This window comes from Empidonax traillii, unplaced genomic scaffold (genome assembly GCF_003031625.1).
Source record: "Empidonax traillii isolate 1590-97213 ecotype Southwest subspecies unplaced genomic scaffold, ASM303162v1 scaffold715:size483424, whole genome shotgun sequence".
Classification (NCBI taxonomy): Eukaryota; Metazoa; Chordata; class Aves; order Passeriformes; family Tyrannidae; genus Empidonax; species Empidonax traillii.
In genome coordinates, this window is record NW_020955908.1 from 408,035 (window position 1) to 432,077 (window position 24,043).

General features: G+C 43.5%; 2 protein-coding genes across 2 annotated transcripts in view; both read left to right on the top strand.

Moving 5' to 3' along the window:
- The window catches only part of OTOA (otoancorin), a 30,671-nt gene extending 26,227 nt beyond the window's left edge, over positions 1–4,444 (top strand). Inside the window, exons 26-29 of the mRNA XM_027900229.1 lie at positions 361–458; positions 2,329–2,521; positions 3,492–3,580; positions 4,141–4,444. Coding sequence (XP_027756030.1) covers positions 361–458; positions 2,329–2,521; positions 3,492–3,559 — 359 coding nt within the window. The 3' untranslated portion in view covers positions 3,560–3,580; positions 4,141–4,444. The remainder of the gene's footprint in view (positions 1–360; positions 459–2,328; positions 2,522–3,491; positions 3,581–4,140) is intronic.
- A 6,435-nt stretch (positions 4,445–10,879) lies between these two features.
- On the top strand, positions 10,880–23,211 carry KDELR2 (KDEL endoplasmic reticulum protein retention receptor 2). The gene is made up of 5 exons (XM_027900211.1): positions 10,880–11,094; positions 17,240–17,340; positions 19,719–19,877; positions 20,938–21,190; positions 21,985–23,211. Exons 1-5 carry the CDS (start codon positions 11,004–11,006, stop codon positions 22,017–22,019), a joined length of 639 nt encoding a protein of 212 aa, XP_027756012.1. The 5' UTR covers positions 10,880–11,003; the 3' UTR covers positions 22,020–23,211.
- Positions 23,212–24,043: the final 832 nt, after the last annotated feature.

The window sequence follows — 24,043 nt, forward strand, 5'->3', positions numbered from 1 at the left end:
TTCCAGAGGGGAGGCATGATTGTGCTCCCTAATCTTGGATCAGAAGGGGCTGTAACAAGCATTCTCTAAGAACACTGTTTATTATTTTATTGACTTTAATCATTGTCTTTTCCAAGATAAAATAACTTAGGTAGAGCACATTCCATACAGTGAATAAGGTCAGTTGATTTGTAATGTTGGAAGATGATGAAAAAAGAAAACCAAAACAAAAAAAGAACCAGTATCTCTCTCTATAACGCCCTGTAATAAACAATTTATGTGACATTTTGTATAAATGCTTAAAATTTGTATTAGCTTAAAAAATAAATCTAATAAAAAGAACATTAACTGAGTTTTGTTCCTTTGGTTTGGGTTTTTTAGGTGGTTTGAATGAGGATGAATTAAAAGCTTTAGATAAAAGCTTGATGCCGTATTTCCAGCCAGCAGCAGTAAGACATATGCCTCCTGAAATTTTCCAAGTAAGAACTCTGTTATGAAGAAGTGACTAAATTTCTGTCATTTTTACTCTCCTATAAATAAACTGCAGCACTGATTTATAGGTTTTGGGTTTCAGCAAAAATTTCTCTATGGTCTGCTAAGTGAGAGACCATCAAGGATCTGAAACATTAACTTTCAGCTGTGTCACCTGTCCTTGTGATGAAATATGCTGGACAAGCTTTATTTATTCTTCAGAATGCATCTCAAAGAAAAAGCAAAGATCTAGGGTCAGAAGGCAGGGAACAGACTCTCTTTCTATCACTACTGTATTCAAATCTGGGTTTTCTTCTCTGTTTGTTAACATTTGCAAGGGTGCTATAATAGCTACAAATTTCTCTGCTGAGTGTGTAAGAGCTGGTTTATTAACCTAAAATCTGGCAGCATTCTACTGAGTTGGCTCTGACAAAACAGATTGTACAGACAGATACAGACCGGAAAGGAATTACATCTAATTACAGCAGTTCTGAAAAACGTGGACCAGAAATTAGAGCAGGGATCTTGAGATCATTGCCCCAGACTTTATTTGACTTAGTGACAAGATTAATATTCTGCCTGGGCTGGTCTCTCTCAGATGCTCAGGCAAGCAATGTACTTATGGGCAGATGAGCTAAACAGATAGTTAACTGTGTCAGCTCCCATAAAAGAGAAAAACTCCTTGAACACTGACTGTTCTGCACAGCACCCCCGACAGTTTAGATACGCCTGAAATGCCCTTAGTGAAACTATTTCTTTGAAAAACAGATCTATAGCATCTTGTAGAGTTTCTGTCAAATAGCAGGCATCTCTGTTTGTAAGAGTGGTAATGATACTCCAAAAAGTGCTTAACAAATAACTTCCTTTTGGAAGAGTTTCCTGTGTTTGAAAGAATTCAAAGCAGAATTTTGGTTTTACACAGGTTTTGTATGGCTTCCTTTTGCAGCTGTATACATTATTCAGATTTTTATTCATGCGAAATCGCATTGCACTCAGGACTTTAACTGAGTTGAGAGGAAGCTCAAGTCAAAATTGGACCTGTAGGTATTTATGTGAGTTTGCTCAGTTCAAAGGAGCTCACCTTTGGCAGACAATGAAAAATGGGCAGGGATTTGCTCCATCATCTGACCTACTTGGAAGGGGAATTTTGTCTTTGGAAAGTAGAACCTGGATGCAGAATTGTTGCAGGAAAGAAGGCTTGTTGTGTAGGAGGGTTAAAATGCTTGTGACTGCAGAATGTTAACTAGAAGCAAAGCAATCCAGCATGCCCAATAATGCAGGCTTTACAAACTGGGTAATTGCTATGTGATATAATTACTGTAAGATTATGATTGCCACGTTTAATTTTTAAATTTAATATGACCAAACTGGGAAGATTTTCAATCTAAAAGAGAAAATTGGATAATGAGATTAAAGCACGGGGGTTTTTTTTCATCTCATTGCTCCACTGCTAACTGTAATCAAAGGTCAAATGTTGGTTCAAGTGAGGTTGCTCAGGGGCAGATGTAAGAGGAAACAAATGAAAACACAAGAGGATGCACAATGCCATCAGTCTTTGAGCAAACTCAGAAAAGAAATGGCTGGAAAAATAAACACCAGCAATATATTGAAGAAATGTCAAATAGAGTGCTGGCACAGAAAGCTTCTCAGGCTGTCAGCTCCCAGCACCAAAGAGAAAGGTGAAAGACAGATGAGTGGTCAGGGAAGTAAATGAATACAGAGGATTTTTTTAAGCTCTATTGAGCTCTTTTATAGAAAGGCAATGTTGAAGGCTACTGTCCCTCATTCCAAATGCAAGACAGCGCCAACTTCTGATTCCTTACCTGCCTTCGATAATTGCCAGCCTAAACCAATTTTTCTGTCTTTTATTCCCCCCAGGCATTGTCCCCAGAACAAATAGCAAACCTGGGCCCGGAAAATGCCGCCATGGTTACGGGATCCCAGCGGGAACATCTGGATGCATCCCAGCTCCAGAGCCTGAGGCTGGCGCTGGACGGAGCCAGGAACAGCCCCCCCGAGGCCCAGAGCGGGGCAGGACCCACCCAGGAGGTGCCAACCCCGGCTCCAAGCGGTGAGTGGGGTCTCTCCCTCCTCCTGCTCAGGGGAAGGGTGCTCACCAGTGGGCTGTCTCAGCTTCCACCAGGACCAGACCTCTGTGGTGATGGTGGGTGACAGGGAGTTTACTAATCAGCTTTTTCAGTCATGCCTCAAACCACAGGCCAGGACGTTGTTGGACTTACCCACAGCACGGGGTGATGCAGGAAGACTGTCAGATGGCATCAGCAGCTCTCTGCTGCTGGTAGCACTACACTGTGCTAGGCACTAGCTTGTGTAAAATGGAATCTGAAACAGGGAGGCTTTCCCTCTCCTTCCTTCCCATATTCTTTGCCCGAATTTAAGGCAGGGCTCTCTGTCTCTGGGCCTTCAGGGCACAACCTTTACCTGCAGCACAACATTGTCTGCAGAGCTGCAAGTGGGAAAGGAGGTAGCACTGGGGTGGATTAGCATCTTTATCCAGACTGTAGGACCCACTGGACATTTTTTCCTGCTGCCCCCATCCTTTTTGGAATTAAAGCCTGTGACACCAGTGACACATAAGCTGTTGAAGAAGAAAGAGGGAAGTTGAAGTGCTAAAACAGGAGTAAGGGGAAATAAATTCCTGTGATGCCCTTGCTGGAATTGGAGCAGAGCTTCCCAGAAGCACCTGGGAGGTGCTCTCAGCCCAGCTCCCTCCCAGGAGTGACCTGTTCCTCCTGGAGCTATGCCAAAGGGAGGAGTTCTCTGGGTAAAGATAACCTGGGTTCTTGAGCTTCTTGTTCACTGTTCCTGTCTCTAGGGAGTACCAGCCTATGAAATGCTTCTCTTTGGAGCTGTGAATGTTGAACTGGAAGTGGCAGTTCTGACCAGTGGTGTCTTTTGAGCAGCTGAATGCAATGAGGATTCAGCTGGTGGAATTTGCTGCAGCTCTTTGGGCTGGTGTGGGACTGCACTGGACCTGAACTTTAGCGTGCCACTAAGACATAATGGTTTCTGCCTTCCAGGTGCTCCTTGTTTGAGCAGCTTTGGCATCTGCTTGTGTGCTGTGTTTACACTGCACCTGCCTTTCTGACCCACGATTGTTAATCTTGAGGTAAGTTATATTTTCAGTAAGCGGTAACTTTATAACAGAAGTGTCATTCACCTGTAACAGTGAGAGAGGACTGTGGGACCCTCTTCCTGCTTTGAATACAGAGATAGCAATGTCTGAATGATTTTTCTGCATTACAAAGGTGTCTTGTATCTCTGTTAGACTATCTCTGAATCTAATCAAGGGGAAAGCACTATATCTTATCTTTATTGTCAAGCCAAACATAACAAAAGTATATTTAAAATTCCATGTAACACTAATCCATTACTGCATTGTTATTTGGCACATGTTCTTGGTATTAATCTGTTTTGCCTGCTCCAGTCTATTTATAAGACTTTATTTCACAACCACTTTGATAATCTCCATCTAAGAGAATGTTGTCATTAACTTTCATTGGATTTTAACATTTTGGCATGCTAAATTTTAATGAGAGCACTGGTGGGCTTAAGGCATAGATTCCAATTAAACAAACTAAGTCCTTAAGTATTCTAACTTAGTCTTTAAGACTGCAAAGTGAGGTATGTCAAAAGACTTAATATTTTTCTTGGTTTTTTGATTTTCAGAGTCCTGCAGCTTACAACAGATATGCTAGAGAAAAAGAGTTTCAGCTCAGCATGAACAGTAGAGTCAAGAGGCTCTGAGACTTCTGAGTGCAAAGTGATTAATTTTTTAAAAGCAGCACACTCATCTGCCATCGTGCTGAGAATTATCTCCTTTCCATACCTTTACCATTAGCAAGTAACTCAGTGTCCCTCCAAACACTTCAAAACTGGAAATGGCCTATCTGTCTCATGAGAAAATCAGTGAAAGATAAGATTATGTGTTGGGAAGGAACCTGGATGCCCTGGGGGCAGGTAACAGGGGTCTGCTTTTCACATGGGCTAATTTGGCCACACGATTGTACCAATCTGTTGGGTTTTCTTTTTCTCTTCCAAGTGCACATTCCCTGGACAGGGGCGATCCTTCTGTGTGATGTGGTAGAAACTGCACTAAAAGTTCCTGCTGTTGCAATAAAATAACTTCTGGGCTGCTGGTTTAAATCCTGCTCAGATAAGAAGCGATAACACGTTTTTAGAATTTAAGCACCTGCACAAAATGTCGTTCCCCTTGACTGTTTGTGTTCCACAGAACCAGTGACACCGAGGGCACTGGCAATATATTAGTATTTCATGGGAAAAAATGCACCATGGAAACCTGCTTGTGTTCATCAAGAGACAATTCCTTCACTTCAGGTGGGGTTGAAGTGTATGTACATCTGGGAATGCTAAGGGAAAACTGGGTCTACATACTACCAGGACTGTCAAGCCTCTGCATGTAAACGTACATTTTGATGCTGCTCAACATGAGTTTATGCCAAGACTTCATGGTACAGTTTTCCATTTTGCCATTCAAAAGTCTTCATCTTTTCTAGAATAAAAAAAGGCAATATACAGGCTGAAAAGTTTAGCTTCTTTATTCAGGGGTGTACTGTAGTAAATGCCTTTCCAACTGTTATTTGGATTTCTTTGTGGCAAAAATTACATCTGGATTCTCAGCCCTGAAAGAAGAATTGAAATTTTGCTGAGGTGGGGAAGCAATAGGAGTGGGCTCGGAGGGGAGACAGAGAGGAGTCTTGCTGCTTTGCTGCTGCAGGGAAGGTGAACGTGAACTGTTGGCTGTTGTTGGGAATAACAGTTCCCAGCACAGTCCCATGGGTTCTGTAATTCCTGCAGCAGCAGGAGCCAACCTGATTTTCAGGGCTTTGTTATTGGCAAAGTAGGAATGAGAGCATGGCCATTTCCCACCCCTCCTCTCCCTCTCCTTCAGCAATCTGCTGCCTTTGCCTGTAACCAGCCCTGGCAGGTGTGACATGGTGTTACACATAATACTACATGAATACATACTATATGCTTTAGTTCTGCATTTTCTAAGCAAAGAGCTCTTGATTCCTGCAAAATGCCTGGCACTTTTTTCTCTAACGCTGATGGTAAGACTCCAGCTTTTCCCACCGTGTTTCCTTGTCTGCGTGTGAACAGTAGATTGCAACATTTATTTAAATAGAAAGAAATTTGTTTTATCAATCCCAGCAAATACTCACGAATGCCCACTAAAACCAAAAAAATACTTCAGCAGGTTAAAGACCTTATAAAGATTTATCTGTTCTTTCACATTAAAAAGTTCTGCCTCACTTAGATGTGAAAGTACCAAAAGGTTGTTTGATTTCTAGAAATTGCCTCACTTGAATCCTGTGTGCACTTCAGTGAAGATGCAGGAGAGTGTTTTCCTGTCAAGAAGACAGTCAGCATTTCCAGTTCAGCTGCCTAAGTCAGGTACGTGCCTTAGCTATAGCAAGCACTTCAAAAATCTATATGAGCTGAAAGTGATCTTCTGTCAATAGAATGTACCTGGGAGTGATTCCGTCTGCAATCATGGGAGTCAGAGTTTAGCTTTTAATTGGAGCAGGAGTGAGCTCTTTCTTTTGTGCCATCTGTGCTGTAATTTCTTTCAAGCACAAGTGCTTTTAAATAGCTGAACTCCTTGATTACTTATATATTTTATTAAATTAATAATTATGTTAAGAACTTTGGCATTGCATTTACATTTGGTTGAAGACGTATCTGTTTCTTACAAGAGCAGTGTAGGAGGGGTAAATGTGGAGCACCCACTTAATGTCCTTATTTCATGGTGAGATTACAAATCCTATTTGGTTCATGGGCATGAAAAGGAATTTTACTCTTGCCGTGAGTAAAGGTCCATGATGGAAAAGCCCGTTCTACAAAACCTGAGTTTCATGAGATGCCTCCCTCAAAACTGTTGAAACTGAATTTCTGGGGGAAGAAGAAATGTTGCTGTTTGTTGTAGATGTGGGTAACATTTGTTTAAACCAAGCTTAATTTTTCCTATATTCTTTCTAGTTATTTTAGTTCTTTGAGAACAGAAAAAAAAAAAAAGAGGTTTGGGCATAAAATCTGCTATTGAAAATGTATCATGACATTAATTTTATTTACTCCACTCCACCTGTGACTGCTCTGATGGTTGCTGGGCAGTGCCATACGTACTGTGGGATGTTCATCCAGCTCCTCACAGTCTGACCTAACTCTGGTGTAGGCTTGGCTCTTCTGGGTGCTGTGACAGGTGCCCCTGTCTGGCAGTATGTACAAGGAGGTATTTCACTTAATTCCTTTGATTGGAATTAAGAGGTTAACAGATGGGAAGAAATACTTTGTTGGCTGATTGTTTCAGTGCCTGATACCTTTATATTCAGAATTGTGTTTAGAAAAAAGAAGGGGGCTATTGGTTCTGGGTTAGCAGTAGGAAATGTATCTCTATGACTTGGTACTGAGGTAAATGCCATATTTATGGTATCTTTAAAATCCCTAAAGCTAAAAAAACAACTACCCATCCCCAGTGTCTGAACACTGTCTCTGTTAAAGCTGGCATTATGGCTGTTGTCAGGTTTTGTACAGTACATGGAATGTTTCACTCCCAGTGATCCCAATCTGTCACATCAGAGCCAACCAGCTCTTCTGGGTGAGGCTCTAAAGATTCTGCTTTATAAAAAAAAAAAAAAAAAAAAAAAAAAAAAAAAAAAAAAAAGGCACCCTTCCTTAATTTTAAGAAGCCCTTTTTGCTTCTGAATAATCTGCTCAAATATTCCAGAGGCAATTATGTACTGCACTATGGCAGATTTAGCTTATCACTTGACTGCTGCCCCCAGGGACCATCAATTATCTTCCAATAACACAAATTGCAGCCCCATCATATTGGACTGGGGCCTTGTCAGAGTCCCACTGACTGCCCACCTTGGAGCAGATGTGTGACCTGTCCCAAGGTGTGCCAGCCAAAGCCACCTGGGCTATGGGAGAGGTCTGGCTCACTCCAAGGACACTCAGAAGTGAGCAAGGAATCCAGTAGTCACCTGGAATGTGTCACCTGAGCAGGTAACTGGCCGTAGAGCATGTGCTGGTGTTTTGGCTCGTGCTGTGTTATGGTTATGGACAACCCGTGCTGCTTCCCAGTGGGATGGTGCCAATTCCAGCTCGGCAGTCGAGGAACGGAATCATCAAAGTGCAGCACCTTGTTTCCCTGTGGTAGCTCCTTCCTTAGAAGGAGAAATCAAATTTCAAATAATCTCTTCCTCTGTTTTTTTTTCTTCCTCAAAAAAGGCTGATATTTTAGGCTGGTACACAACCTAAAGCAATGTAGTCTCTGTATCTCAGTGAAAATGTTTAAATGTTTTTTATAAATTTGGTGTGTGGGGGGGGTTGAGTTTTGGTTTGGTGGGTTTTGGTTTGGTTTGGTTTTTAAATAAAACCTGTAAGTATGGGACTAAGCAGAGCTAAGAACCTTATAAGTCCTGATTAGTAAAATATTCTCTGCCATGTCATATGATGTTCGACAGCCTTGGGCACTGCTTACTCCAGTGCTGTTGAGGTGAGGGATCTGACTGCCTTTTCCCTGTCCAGGTATCCATAATTTCATATTTTAATAAAGTGTCTGGTCCATTATCAGACTATCTTTCCATATTTATATACACAGTCCTTCTACAGAGAAATTATAAGACTAACTCATATACCCCACCTGACCTTGCCTGGCATCAGGACATGGAGCAGTTTTTTAGGATAGGATATTTTTATCAAAATTCACATCTGGTTCTTTATTTGTATCCAGAAATAGATAGTCACCAAAGGTATTAATTTTTTTCTGCAATGAGTAGAAAGCAGCCAATGTCCATCTGTCTCTTCCTGCCCCATTCTGTTCAGCATCAGTCTGCTTTTCCAATCCGGATTAATGAGAGGATTTTCTTGCCCTCATGATGCGGGAACACAGGCATGTGCAGAGCTCACAGTCCAAGTGACTATACATTGAAGTATTCAATGGAGGAATTGTGATTGCTGCATTTCTTGCTTTCTGCTGGCAGTAGCATAACATTTATCTTCTCATGTTTTAGCTGGTATTAATTAGCCTTAGAAATACTTAACAACATCTCACAATATCTGTGGTCTTTGGGGGACAAGGAGAAAAGAAGAGAAGCCAAGAGTAAAATCATACAGTAGAAATATGAAGGCAGTGGAAAAAGCTAATAGTCCCAAATACAGCAGGATAGTATTTTCTGGTACTACCTTCTCCAATATTTTTTAACTGTTGTATATAGAAATGAACTGTATTGATTTATCAAAGAATAGCCATTGCACAGTTAAAATCATGTGCTGGTTTGATGCACAAGCTGCCTTAGGTCATCTTTAATTGGGGCCTGACATGTTTCAATATTTAATCAGATGTCAGAAAACAACTTAGATCACAAACAAGTTCTGAATATATCCTGCATGAACTGAGAAGGGGTTTGAGAGGGAATGGATGTCAGCTCTCTGCCTTTAATGTATCTGTTAAAATATATTCCAGCTATGCATCTGTCAGTGTTTTTATTAGCTACTTTTATTTCAGTACCCATCCTTTCAGAAGTGTTTAGATCTGAGGTATTAAATGTCCATATTTCAATCAAGCCTGTGTCAAACAGCCTGTACCCCAGACCTGGAGAGTTCTGCCAGACGCTGTCGCCTTCAGTGCAAATTCTCCAGGTGCTCGATTTGGGTTCCTAAAATGTGTCCTCAAGTGGGCAACTCACTGGTAGTTACATCAAACATTATTTGATGCCAAAAAAGATTCAACATCTGTTTAAGATAATTAATTAGACTTCAAATCTATTAAACTTTTCAGATGAACTCTTCTCTTAGGGCATTAGAAGTATAAGATAAGAGATGCTATGGAGCTTGTCAAGGAGTTGTACTGCAGTACTTGTACACACAGTGATGTAAGAGGACAGGCTTTGATTCCTAATCTCTGAAAATAAGTAAATTTGTTTCTGTCCCACTGTGGGTACTTATTAAAAAAGATAAACTCAATAGGAGGTACTAATCAGTTCTCTTTTCTTTTGAGGAATATGTAAGCTCTTTAAAGATTGCAATATTTGTGTTACAATTTAAACAGGAAAATTAAAGACTGCAATTAGGATCCTTTTCATAAGTTTTCAAAGAATTCATAACCTTCTGGTGTGGGAAATTTTCTGGATATTGTTCTGTAACAGTTAAGTCCTCACACTATTTTGTGAAATAATGTAAGCCAAGAGATTTTTAAGAAATAAGTTACCCCACAAAGCACCACTGTTTAGTTAGGATTTCTACAGTCATTGGAAATCCCATTCCTGTGAGGTTATTCCTAGTTTTCTGGGTTATTGTTTGGATTGTTGCCTTTTTTTACAGAGAACATTGGAGAGTTATCAAGAGGAGATGCCTCTTTGAACTGTTCACGCATCTCTGACGGTGATGTCCCCTTTCAGGGTTAGGGATTCATGGCTGTGAAGAGGCACCGTGCTGACTCACAGAGCCTGGTTGCTGCAAGGAATTATTGCCTTTTTTTTTTCTTGGAAGATTTCATAGAATCAGAGAATTGTTAGGGTTGGAAGGGACCTCTGGAGATAATCCAGTCCAACCGCAGGCCAAGGCAAGGTCGCCCGGGCAGGTGACACAGGAATGTGTCCAGGTGGGTTTGGAATGTCTCCAGAGAAGGAAGATTCCATGCCCTCCCTGGGCAGCTCTTCCAGTGCTCTGCCACCATCAATGGAAAGAAGTTCTTCCTCCTGTTGAGGTAGAACTTCTTGTGTGTTAGTTTATGGCCACTGCTCCTTGCCCTGTAGCTGGGCACCACCAAAGAGTCTGGCACCATCCTGGCACAGGTTGCCCAGCAAAGCTGTGGCTGCTCCAGCCGTGAAGTGTTCAAGGCCAGGTTGGACAAGGCCCTGAATAACCTGGTGTAGCAAGTGGCATCCCTGCCTAAGGCAGGGAGATGGAATGAGACATCTCTGAAGTCCCTTCCAACCCAAACCATTCCATAACATCCATGATTCTGTGATCCTCTTGGCGCCCGCCTAGGATATTTATACGTATTGATGAGGTTTCCTTCTCAGTCTTCTCTTCCCTAAACAGGCCCAGCTCCCGCAGTCTTTTCACATGAAGGGGAGGCTCCAGACCCCTCACCACCTTTGTGGCCTCCGCTGGACCCGCTCCAATAACTTACATAGATTTTCACCTAAAAAAAACCCCTAAACGTGCATCAAATCAACTGCTGGTTTTCACAGAACGCGACAGCAGCTATTAATATACATTTATTAGCTCTTACATATCTAAACTGCTGAGTTTGGACGCCCAAAAACCTGGAGGGCAGAGCCGGCCACGGCCCCGCCCGGCCCAGCCCGGCCCGCGGTTCCCGGGGCGGCCCCGGCTGAGGGCGGAGCGGGGCGGGCGCTCCCCCCCCCCGCTTCCCGGCGTGCACCGGCGCGGGGCTGCCTGGCCACGTCCCCGGGCCACGTCGCTCGGTGCCCGCTGAGCTTGCGCCATCTTCGCTCCCCGGCTCCGGCTGCGCCGCCGCCTCTGCCGCCGCCGCCGCCGCCATGAACATCTTCCGCCTCACCGGGGACCTGTCCCACCTGGCGGCCATCATCATCCTGCTGCTCAAGATCTGGAAGAGCCGCTCCTGCGCGGGTGCGTGCGGAGGCCGCGGGGCGGGACCGGCCGGGCGGCTCCGGGCCGTGGAGCCCCCCCCGGGAGGGAGCCCCGCCGGGTACCGGGCGGCATCGCCCCCGCAGCGCCGAGGCCGCTGCGATCGCCCCCGCGGGGCCGCGACCCGGGGGGAGGCCTGGCGAGCCGGGGTGGGGTGGGGGGTCCCGCCGGCCCGGGAGGGGCCGTGGTGGAGCGAGGAGAGGCGGGGAGGGGGGATTGACCCTGCTGGGGCGCCCCCGGGGGCTGCCGGGGCAGGCGGGCGGGCGGGACTCGGGCCGCGCAGGTGAAAAGGGACGGTCGCTCTCCCCGCGCAGAGAAGGGGGCTCTGCCCTCCTCTTGACCTCCCCCCGGCTCGGCCCTCTCCAAATCCAGCGCTAGGGAAGCGGGTGGGCAGCCGGCAATGGAGGGCAAGGAGGAGCCGCACCCCCGCTCCGGGCGGGGGGCGCTGGCGGGAGCTGCCGTTGCCTGAGCGGTGTTGTGGTTGCCATTATTTGTACTTTAATCCCTGGGCACCGGCGCTCCGGCCGTGCCCGGGAGGGTCGCTCCTTATGTAACTCCCCGGCGGCGGGCGAATGAATGGGGAGGCCGGTTTGGAGGAGGGGAGGGGGAGGAATGCGTCCCCCGCGGGGCGGGCAGCCGCCTCCCTCCATCCCTCCGTCCATCTCTCCATCCCTGCCCGCGCCCGCCGCCCTCGGGGAAGCCGCTGGATCTCGTTTTTCGCCTTCCCGGGCCCTGCTCGGCCTCTGGGCCAGCGGTATTCGGCGGCAGCTCGGTGTTTGGAGCGGCGCCGGGAGCCGCTCGCACTTCGCAGCCCCTGAAGTTTCCGCGCTCGCCCCTTCCCTCCGCGGCGGCCTCGCTCCCCTTTTGTGCAGGAATTGGACTGTGGGTCGTGCCGGTTTTAGGGCGTTTGTTTGCCTGGCCAGCTGCAGTAGGAAGCTGTAGGACAGAGATTCCAGGCGGGATCGGCGGGCCCGTCTGACGTGGCAGCGGGAGGAGCGCCGGGTCCCGGCCGGGCGAGCCCCGCTCCGCCGCCCCCCGGGTGGGATCGCGGCTGCTCCCCCCTCTTCTGCACGGGCCTGCTCGAATCCCGTGCGCTGTGCTTCGCTCTCTCCCTTCTGGTGTACGGTGTGGTGGCTGGAGGGAATTGCAGGCGGTGCCCATAACTGCAGCATAGCTGATTTCTTTCAGAAAACCGGGAGTTGTTGTCATTCAAAATGGGCATTTCCGTGCTCGGTGTGGATCGGGCTGCCTGCCCTGCACATACTGTTTTTGCTGTGAGCTTGGCTTTGCCTTCTCTCCAGTGAGTTTCTCCTTCGTTAGTGAGGGTGACTATTGTTGAAATCAGTTGGCCGTGTGTTGACGTGAGATGTTATTCAAATACCAGGTTAACATTGTTGAGCTGATGTATTTGTAAAGACTTCAGTTAAAAGCGTGAAGAATTAGTTTGAGCTGTAACCTGAAATAACTGCTAATGGGGAAATGAAAGAGATTTACCCTCCAGGTAAGAGGAAGTACAGGTTCTGTATGTTTTCATATCAAGTCATTTGCTAATCACTTGATAGTGCAAAGAAAAAAAAAGAGTGAATGAATAGTTTTGATTTTTAAAAAGTAAATTAATAGCTTTGGTTTTAAATAAGGTAAAAACTGTTGTTAAATTTTGAAATGAAGTCGGTCAAATGACTCCATGGTCCACATGCAGTGCAGAACTATTGTTCCCGAGGTCATAGAGTGCAAGAGCACCTTCCTAATGCACTTACCTGGCTCAGGCTCTAGTGCTTTAGGAATCTGCTCTGGATCTGGCAGGAGAGGGCCTTGCCTTCATCAGCTCTTCTGTAGAGTTTTGTCCTGTGTTTTACTTGGGAAACGCAGTTAATTATCTAAAAACTAAATATCTTTTGTTGTCTGAAGAAGGAAAAAAGACATTCTAGTGCAAGGCTAAAATTCAAATAGGGTTTGAGCCAAGAGATTCTTAAGTGACCTTTGGACATGAGGTTATTTACGCAGTGTAGTGCAGTGTGACCTGGTCCCATCTCTCTGCTTAAAAAGTGATCTGATGTTGCTTATATTAAGTCAGTTGTGATTGAGGATATCTGTTACTAGGGGTTTCTTCAGAAGAAAGCAGACTCATACCAATCATTAGTACAGCTTTCTCCAAGACAGGAAAGAAAGCCTGCATTACATAGTGCCTTTAGCTCTTCCCTTTCCCAGATTATCCAGCATCCCTGAACACACACGTGCATGGGCTCATAGGAAATGTCTGCTTCATTCATTTTCCTGAGCAAAAAAAAAAAAATTTACCAGGGATGTGTTTATCAAGGATTGGGTTTGGTTTTTGTTTTTGTTTTTGTTTTTTTTTGAGTCTTCCAGTTCTGCCTGAGTCCTCAGGAGTAAATCTAGATCCATGTTACTGCCGAGATCAGTGTCTGAAGCCTAATAAATTTGTCCAGAGAACCTCAAAGAATTATATTTTTGGGGCTCTGTTCCGTTCATTGTAGTGGTTCATTGTTGCCAGTTGAGGTTTCTACTGATGAAAACTTTGTCAATATATATTTGCATAAAATATATTTGTGGAGTCATACATGGCAATAGCACCTAAATTGCTGCCAGTTAATGTTGAGCAGCTGCTGAGAGCCTCTTCTAGAGGGCTTTCAGCCATTCCTTTACATTGCATGGTTATTGGGGCAGTTTATAAATTAAATAAACTTATAGCTCGTGGTTCTTGGTGACTGAGGAAATGTGAGCAAACCAGCTGCTGCTGTAAGTGTGCACTTTTGCAGCAGCAGAGGCTTAGGAAATAAATCAGAGCTGAACTGCAAGGCTGTGATCCATGAAGAGCTGGCAAACCACATGGTGCCGACTCCTCTCTTCAGGTTGCATCTGCGTCTGAGGCCTTTGTTCCAAGAGGAGCTCGAAGGCCTGTAAAAGCAGCTGGAGATGAGGCAGAGCCTGTGCACCTCTGCTGCAACTGCTGCTTCCTGAAGACACAGCAGTGCCCCTTGTCTTTGCTAAGAAGCGGCTCCTCTAACTGAGGAAGATAGGTGAGGCTGGGCTCATCTGCACTGGGGAGCAGTCTGTGTTTCAGAAGCATTGGACAGACTTAATTGTTTACCTGATTTAGTCAATATATTGAAAAGAGAACAAGGGGAAGGCAAATGATGACTTCAGAATTTCAGAGCTGGCAGGGAAACGGGTTTTTTGCATGTACAGTTATTTGACTTAATTTTCCAAGCTTAAAATTTGGAAAAAACTTTTGCCACTCAGCAGCTCAAAAATTATCGATAAGAGCCGTAGAGAACGTAGCAGGTTTTTATTATTGCTTCATGTCATGATTAGGAAATTCATGAGACTTGAGGAATCCTGTTCTTTCAAATACTGTCATGTTCAGACTGTATTTTCTTTCCCATTTCAAGTAAAATTAGATTGTTTGCAGTGCAAATTAGTGCCTGAAAATTGATTTGCACATATTGGTCATTTGTCAAGTGTTAAAGGTGACCTGCAGTTGCAAGACTGAATAGTGAAATATGCTACATACTCTGAAAAAGTAGTGTAGATAGTAAATATGTAATACTTTTGCCAGGTAATTTAGCTGTATCTCAGTTTTATGTGTCTGCTATAGACCAGATCATACACTATGTTAAAGACTTTAGACAGTACTTTGCCAAAGGCTGCTGCCAATTTACCTGTATTTTCTCAAAAACTGCTGCTTTAGGTAGCTTTGGAATGTCTTTTCTGTCTTTGAAGGAAAATACTCCTTTTGTCTTTTGAAAACTTTGTCTTCAGAATTAGACTGGGTTTTTTAACTGAAGGTACAGCGTTCCTATGTTAGTATTTTATTAGCAGAACCAAAGATGGTGTGTTTCTGTGGCTGATGTGAACTTCATACAGAACAAAACTACTTTTTTTTTTTTTTTTTTGTATTTCACAAAGTCTGAAGTTTTCATGGCAAAATATGAGCGGGCCTTCATTTGGAAAGCTTTAGTTTAAAGATTTTCTGGCTGTGCTGTGCAGTTCATAGTCAGTAAGTGCTGCACACACTCCCAAGCTGGGCTGGCTGAGTTGCCTCTGCTCGGCCTGTTGTTCCTTCCCTGACTCACCAGAGCAAAATGAAGTTGATCAGAAAGTCCTACAATTCCAGCTCTGCTCTCCTCCCTGGCAGTGAAAATCAGCAGAGCTTTTGAATTAAAGTTTCCTGCTATGGCTTTTAGCCAAGCTGGAACGCAGAAGTCGAAGGAATTTTTCCACGTGTGAGGATGGAACAAAAAGGCGAGGTTTGGCTCTTCTAGATTGAGCCCAGAACTTGGGAAGAAGAAATAAAAATGTTTTTATTTAGCTCAAGAACCAAGGAATGTTTGTGGGTGTAATAAGAAAGGGAGAAGGAAGTGCATTAAATTCATACAACAGAGTCTTTCCCTGCTCCCTCCCTCCATTTTTGCTCCTGGTATAGCTCTTACTTTCTCCCAGTTTCCTGTCTCTCCATAGGCCTTTGGTTTACACTTTGAACCTTGCCTAGTCTAGTCTAGCCTATGTAACTTGAAAATTAGTTTAATCTTGGATTTAGGATGGGTTTCAGGAACGTACAATTGTCCTACAGGTTCAAAAAAATCAGTAAAAGTATTGAAAGCCTTAATAATAAAAATGACAGCTTTGGTGTTGAGGAGGTGAGGCTGCCGATGCCTTAGAGGAATTTGTCAAGGATATGTATTTATGTGACAGTATATCCAGACCCAAATTTATCCATAATGAATTTATCTTACATGCCTTTTTTTTTTTTCTGCTCAGAGTTGTTTGCTAAAAGAAAATAGCATGCTAAATAATTCAGTGTAATGACATGCTGCAGTGTGCTGCTGTTCTGTGATCTGGCCAGGTGGATTTCTTTGTCCTGTGGGCTCTGACCTTCGGCCAGCGTTTCTTGCTGAGAGGTTTTATTGGCGAGTGGTGATGCCGAGGAGCACACCTGAGACAGCCCAGGGTGCTGCTCCAGCTGTCTGAGCAGCAGAGTTTAGCTCAAGAAATGTCAGATGTGTTTGGTGTTTTTTCTGAATTTTGGGAAATGGTTTGTTTGTGGCTCTTTTTTGGGGAGGGGTTGTTTTGTTTTTTAATACTTGCCAGTTTTATTCTGCAGCTTTACAGCCTCATAGCTGTAGGTTTTGAGGCATTTGCTGTTCCCCACACTGCAGTTGGGTTGTTCTGTAGGTGGCAAGTCAGGCTCACCTCACAGACATTTCACATATGAAAGTTGCCAACAACCTCCTTTTTAATTGTTACTGTTTCGGTTTTCCTGTGCTTTATACATAAAAATAAAATTCCTTCATCAGGGGCAGCTTATTCCCTGTTCCTTAAGCTGGAATGAAAAAGGAGTTCAGTAACCATAGCAGATAGCCTTCTGTTAATTGCTTTATGGCACTGTTATTAAAAGCCTTTCTAGAAATATCTCTGTATTAAGGGACAAGGATTTTGAGCCTTGCATCATAACCCTCTCCTACAGAGTATTTTTCCCTCTTGTTTTTTGAACAAGATTTGCATGCTTAGCTGAACAGATTCAATTATTTTCACCCTGGATGACTGAAAACAAGAATAATTGGAATAACAAGATAGAGGCACAGGGTAGGTTGTTTTGTTCCCCTGCTGTGACACACCACCACATCAGTATTATGGAGAGATGCTTCAGCCCAGTTTTCAGAAGCTTTTAGGGACTGATTGTGCAAAGCTTTTATGCTTCTAACTCATCTCTAGTGCCTGAAGTTAAGTACAAACGTTTTGACACTGGGGCTTTGGCCTGGAATCAGAAGTTGCTTTGGAGATGCAATGTAGATGTCTGACAGTTTAGCTCACTTCTCTGTCTTTTTAAAATTTTGTTATAGTACACAGTAACATCTGGTTTTGACTGTTTGTTATTTTTCCCACCATGTGGTCAATTAAGTTCCTGAATTGAATTACCTGTTTTCACATTACTAAGCTATTTGGGCTTATAATTATGTTTGTACACCTTGGAAGCTTGGAATTTGTCCTAATTGTGTAATCAGCTTGCATAGAAATAAAGGCTATATCCTTTCTCATCCTCGGCATCGAGTGTTTTGAAGCACATCCTCACTTTTTGAATAATCAGTTATTTCCTTTATCACTTTAGGTATTTCTGGGAAAAGCCAGCTTCTGTTTGCACTGGTCTTCACTACCCGTTACCTGGACCTCTTCACTTCATTCATTTCATTGTATAACACATCTATGAAGGTAGAGTATCCTGAAGAGTTAGAAAAGCTAGTGATGTTGCTTGCAGAGTGCATAATTTCATTAGTAACAGCCTCTTCAAATGGCCCACTGCACAGCTGATACAGAATAAGTTAAGATGGGCTTTGGATAAAGAATGTGGAAGATGGACTCAAACCCCTCTTTTTTTTTTTTCCCCCACTCTACATGCAGCTTTTACAAACTGTTTGTATGGGGACTGTGATGCTTAGAACAAATGATATTTTGGTTATTGAAAATAAAAACTTTGGTGAGAATGGTTCAAATAAATTGTATTTCTCAACTGAGATGTTAGAGCACAAGTAAATCTCTTTTTATCCACTACAAGGTAAATTAGTATTCAGAATGCACTGCCAGAATTGCAGCCAGTGTCTGGTCAGAGGCTGATCAGAAGTTGACAGGAGCACTCTCTTAGGAATGTCCTTCCATGAGATTATACCCTGTTCACTTGCCCACTGGGTGTTAGGGAGCCTCAATTTGGAGTTGTTATTTCCTATTTATTCCTGCAATTTCTTGTACTGAGTACAAAAAAATAAAGCAGTAATCTGTGAGAGTGCAGCATATTTGTGGCACCAGTTCAGGCACTTTTTTAGTCCAGTTCCTTTATTCATGGATTTTCTTGATGCTTTTCAGCTTTAATTCAGAGGATAATGTAACTTTGCCAAGAGGAAAGACTGGATAATCAATAATGCAAAATGTACAGAAGAATTAGGGGGATAATACGTAAAATAAAATTTTGAATCTTGAACTCACACTTCTAACAAGTCACATGTTTCAATATTGACAGTCTAGCTGAAGAGCTGTGGGTTAAAATATTCTTGAAACACAAGCTTTTTCCATATGTTGTTTCTGAGACTATTGAAAAGTACTGTTGGTGCACCACAGGAGCCCCTTGGGGGTTTTTGCAATTGGGTATGATGCAGGGTCTTTGTTTTGCAGCCTTTCTGACTAGAAGTGGAATGAATGTGGGAAATGACACTTGTGATGCTCAACCTCACACTAAACTGAGTCTTTCCAGAAAGACTTTTGGCATCAGTGTCCTTCTCATGGTCCCAGTAGCTGAGTATTGGATGCATTTCTGCCAGTGCACTCTGCAGTCTTTTTTCTAACATTCTTTTATTTTGGTGTCTTTAAAAGTGAAACCTTGTTGAGTGTCCCAAAACACGCTATGATTCTCATGAAGAAATTTGTAATATAGAGAGTTTGGATCCATTCACACTTTTTAGTGTCTTCTGTGACCATACAAATTGCCATTAGTTCACACCTGTAGTAGGAGTTCCCTATATCCTTTATCTTTTATCTCCAGTCATTTGGGGTGCTCATGTAGCAGAGCATTTGGATTCTGTGCTCCTTAATACAGGATTTGCCTAATTTTGTTAATGTGAGCAGAGCTTTTAGTGATTAATAGCATCTGCAAACAGTGGGCTTCTTAAGCAGTTACTTTTCAGTTGAAAAGAACCCATATATAGTGTGATAAATGGTTCGGAATATTTAATCTTCGTGATGAAACTGAGGCAGAAACTAAACTATTTGTCTAGTCTGCTGTACTGTGGTGACTCCAGGACAGTGTGAGCTCTGTCCTGATGGTGGCAGATTGACCTTTTGAAAGTCATAGATTCTCTCTGGTTCTGTTTTCTCATCTGTAAAATGAGGCTTTTTGCTTTTTCCACGGGGAACAGCTATGAAGTCTACTGTACCATAACCATTAAAAATGGGAACGTTAGACATTCAGCTCAAACTGAATTCTGGTTAGCTGCTTCTCAGTTAGTTGGTTTTGCAGCTTTTGTGCCTTGTTGGTCGGTGGAGAACAGTGTCCACTTGCCACTCTTCAGATTTTAGAGGAGTTTAAAGGTCTAACACAAATCAGCTAATTTGTGATCTGTTAAATGGCTGAGTCTGAATGGGGCTTGTTGAATAGGTTTTTAATTGCCACATGAGCTACACCACGCTGGGCTTGTTGAAAGGCCCCTTCCATCATTAGTGCATGGATGCATCTTTTGTAACGTAACTGTCTGGGGCCAGTGCTTCCCTCGCAGTTGCAGAAGGGGTATTCCTTCCCCAGGCATCACCTCAGTTCTGTCTATTCAGGGTCTTCAAAGCACCTTTGGACAGTCACTTCAACCAGAGGCAGGTGATGCCTTTAAAGCAACAAAACCAGCAGAGCCTAGAGTCACTGATGTTGAAAAAGTTAGGCACCACCAACAGCCTGCAAAATCACATAGACAAATAAGGCAACCAATCAGAAAAGATCACACTTACTCCTCTTGGTGCTTGGGGATATGGCTGTTGAGGGAGTTCGATCTGTTCCTGCAGCCTCTATGGATTGTTTTGGGTTTTGTTTCTTTTCTTTCCTTGCTCTCCAGCTCATCTACATCGCCTGCTCGTACGCCACCGTCTACCTGATCTACATGAAGTTCAAGGCCACCTACGATGGAAACCATGACACCTTCCGAGTGGAGTTCCTGATCGTTCCTGTTGGTGGCCTCTCCTTCCTTGTCAATCATGACTTCTCTCCTCTGGAGGTGAGTTGACTGTGGGCAGGAGATTGTATTTTTTCCCCTAAAATATTTAGAACATGAAGATGAGTGTTTTTAGGCTGGCAAAGGGACGGTGTTTAGTAGGTTCAGGCTAATCCTTTCCTTAATGCATCTGTGGGGTGTAGATGTCTGTGCAAATTAAGGGCACCTCAGGAGACCAGCGTTATTATCAACATTGGTTATTTTATTAAGCAGAAGTCTGTATTTTTCCCAGTACACTCTGGTGGTTATATTAATTCAAAAGTGTCCTTCCTTTTGTTTTGTCTGTAAAAGAAATTTCCCAGAATGCAGTTTGTGAATAGTTGGTGCCACCTGGTGAAAACCAAAGGAATTATAATACTTCTTAGATTTTGTAGAATTGCAAATGGTCTGGAGTGTTAGAAAGAATTATATTGTATTTGAAGTGCAGCTGTGCGTTTTCCTGACAGAAAAATTTTGTTAAAAATGTAATTAGAGTTCAAACAGGTAATTTTTCCCATGAAATAGAGAGTAACTTCAGATGCTTATTTGAAGTGGACTGAGCTGCATTTTAAACTTTATTAGAGTTAAGTGGTTCTATTAGAGAGTAAAGGAAATTGAATTGCAACACTTTGAGACATTATTTTAAAATCTGTTCCCTATTAACTCATTCTTTAAACCAGTAGATAAAAACTGAAAGAACATGTGGCGGGGGAAAGGACTTGATCTTGTCTGCAGCTTTTCACAGCAGCAGCTCTGTAAGCTGTATTTCACGTACTGTGACTCCTGAGCTGGGTGCACACGGATTCCCTCGAGAGTGCCCCTGTGTGTGCCAGCTCACTGTACACCTGGTTTGGAGAGAGTGTTCTGTGCCAGGAAAGTTCCCTCGTACCGTCCTGTGGTTGATTATGAAGCTTTCACTTAGTTTTTCCTGTACCTGAAAAGTTTGCCAGAATACTGTACCTGTTTGAACAGGTATTCATTCATAACATTGCTAGAGAGTGAAAAATCAAGCCAAGTCAAATGTTTTCTGTCCTTCTCTTATCAGTGAGACACTTGAATAAACGTGCGGTTTTTCCCCTTTCAGATACTGTGGACCTTCTCCATCTATCTTGAATCGGTTGCTATTCTCCCTCAACTTTTTATGATCAGCAAAACTGGGGAAGCAGAGACCATCACTACTCACTATCTTTTCTTCCTGGGTCTGTACCGTGCCTTGTACTTAGTCAACTGGATTTGGCGCTACTATTTTGAGGGATTTTTTGACCTCATAGCTGTTGTTGCTGGTGTGGTCCAGACCGTTCTGTACTGTGACTTCTTCTATTTGTATGTTACAAAAGGTAAGTGGTGCAGTAACCTCCAGCTTCAGGTTGTGGAATGTAGCAGTTAATGTGCTCGTAGGGATCTGCTGTATTGGCACTACAGGGTTGTTGATTCTGTGTAAATTATTGCTAAAATCTCCTTAATTTATCGAGTGTGCTTTCTGCTATTGTGGGGCATTTCTGAGGGCTGTTTCTGTGTTTAGGTAGATTATAAATGTGTAAATGGTCTGGTGAACTTACAGAAAAATGTAAGTAGGGCTAAATACACATTGCTGTTGCCTTCTATTGAAAAGCATGAACCTCCTGCTTCTCCTGACCACCTGCACTGTTATGTGCAGATCCCAGGCTTACAGACACCTTTCTCAGTGGTTTTAAATACCTTGGGATTCCAAAGGGATTAGGATGTTTCTGTCTGTGCTGAGAGTAGAAGCAGTCACTTCTGCTGGGGGCATTAGTAATTCTGCCCTCGCTCACATTCCAGCTTCCATCATGTAACTGCCAAGCTACCTGGGGCTGTGTTGCTTTAGTCATAACTCCTAAGAGACCATGATCGTGGGCTGGTATGTCCTATGAGGAATAGTGGGAATTCCAGGGTGCCATAAGAGGGCAGGATTAGAATTGCTGTTGATTCTCGTTTTACCAGTACGTGTTAAAGAGAGGCAGGTTGGGAGGACCCTCTGCAGTGCACCCATCTCATAACAAAGGGACTCTGTGTGATGGGGTTTGGTCCCTTTGAAATTTTAGCAGCGTGTGCTTCTCCTGCATCACGACTTTGGTTTGCTAACTGTGTTCTTTCCTTCTTTTCCTCACAGTACTCAAGGGAAAGAAGCTCAGTTTGCCAGCGTAAGTGCCAAAACATCACCAGCATCTGTCCTTTTGGATGCTTGGACAGAACAATCCTTATCACAAGCAAAGGCGAAGATGCTTGAGACAGAAAGTCAGAAACACAGCTCTTTATAGTGCAGGTAGTCATCAGCGGCTCTGTAAGAACGGAGGAAAAACAACCAGCAGATTTCTGTTTGATGCATCTTGCCTTTATCTTTTTTATTACTATGTATAAAGATTTTTTACATAAAGAAACTTATACTGTATTAATAAATTCAGTGTATGGTTTCAATTGGAATAGTTCCAAAAGTGAGATTTTTGTGAGATTGTTTATGACCAGGAACAAGTGCAAACGTTTTTTTTTTAATTTTCAAGATTTTCTTTGAAATGACTGATTTTTTTTTTCCTTTTTTTTTTTTTTGTTTTCAGTGCACAGATATGTGCATCCTTGATGGATGGTAGTCATCTGTTCTTTCCCTTTGATTCAATTTTCATTCCACTATATTTATTTTTTTTTCCAAAAGGCGAATATATGTCAACTCTAAATCTGAAACCACCGATGTTTGATGTGATGTGCTGGTGCCCAGTCTTTGTGCCATCTGCTGACATGGAGTTCCTTATTCAAAATGTACGTTGGTGCCAGAAGGGGAACAGTCACATTTTGTAGTTGTTCCCCTTCTAAAACAGACTGATGGCAAGAGGGCAATGAGGAAGTGGCTTGAGGCCACAAGGATGGGCTTTTTCCTGTTCTGCCATGATGTTTGGGAAGGTACTCCCAGTAATGAAAGCACTTGGCAGTGCAGGTTGTGATGGGTAAGAGGTGCACTTGTGTTGCTTAGTGGCATGTGTTTGTGAGTGTATTGTTTGTTCAGGAAAAGAAGGTTAAATATCTTGGATGTACAGCCCTGCTACACCATTACAGCTATAGAAATGGGAGACTTGTAAGTTGATTGCAGTAATCTGTAGGTGATCATTTTAAACAATATCTACATTTTCTTTTTAATGAATGCTTTATAAGCAACTTCCATGTTCAGCTTCAAGTGGTTTTTGATGTCACTTTTGGACAATTAATATTTTTTTTATAAACTTTTCAAAATCAGCAGCACCAGTTACCATTCTTCATCCTTTAAATGATTCCCTTTTTTTACTGAGCTGTTGCATGATTTATCCTGTGTTACCATCCTCAATAAACACTTTATGAAATGGTGAAAACATTTTGCTTTTTTTTTAATTCATTCCCAAGTGTGAAAGCTTTCTGTTAGCCTGGGATTGTATGAAAAGTTGTGGTGTGGGAGAGTTGCTTAATGTCATTGTTTGTTGTATTGAAATACGAACTTTTTAAGGGCGTGAGGGGCATTTTCACTGGTGAAAGAAGCAACGGTGACTCCAGCCTGGTGCAGAGGAGACTTTGGTGCTTGTGTTTTATCTTCAAATGTTTATTTTCGAGTTAGTGATGGCAGATTATCTCCCTCCTCAGTGATGGTTCCCATTATCCCAGGTGAACAGTATTATTTGCAGTGTGGGTGCAGAGGTGCTGCAGTCTGCACAGCAGTGACTCCAGCCTGGCGCAGAGGAGGGTTTGGTGCTTGTTTTATCTTCAAGAGAGCGTTTATTTCCTCTGAGTGAATTTGCCATCATTATCTCCCTGGGCAGTGGTGGTTCTGGTTCCTGACCGCAGGTGAGTAGTGTTTATGAGCAGTGTGGGTGCTGAGGCGCTGCGGTCTCCACTATCTCAGATGTTACACTGAGCAGCCCGGCTGATCAAAAACCCCGGTGTGTCCCTGTGGTGAGATACAAGAGCGTGATCCCGGTGGGAGCCGCGGCTGTGTGTGTTGGTCCGGGGGAGCTCATTGCCGTCCCTCGGTGCTTTGCGCCGTTAATTCTCTAATCAATTCTCCGCCCCTCAATGAGGAGGCGCCGCCGCCCCCTCAGGGCGGCCCGTGACGTCACCGGCCCCGCCCCGCGATTGAGCCGCGCACGCGCCCTGCGCGGGCCCGGCTTTCCCGCCGCCCCGCGCGCGCTCAGCTCCCGGCGCGTGCGTGCCCC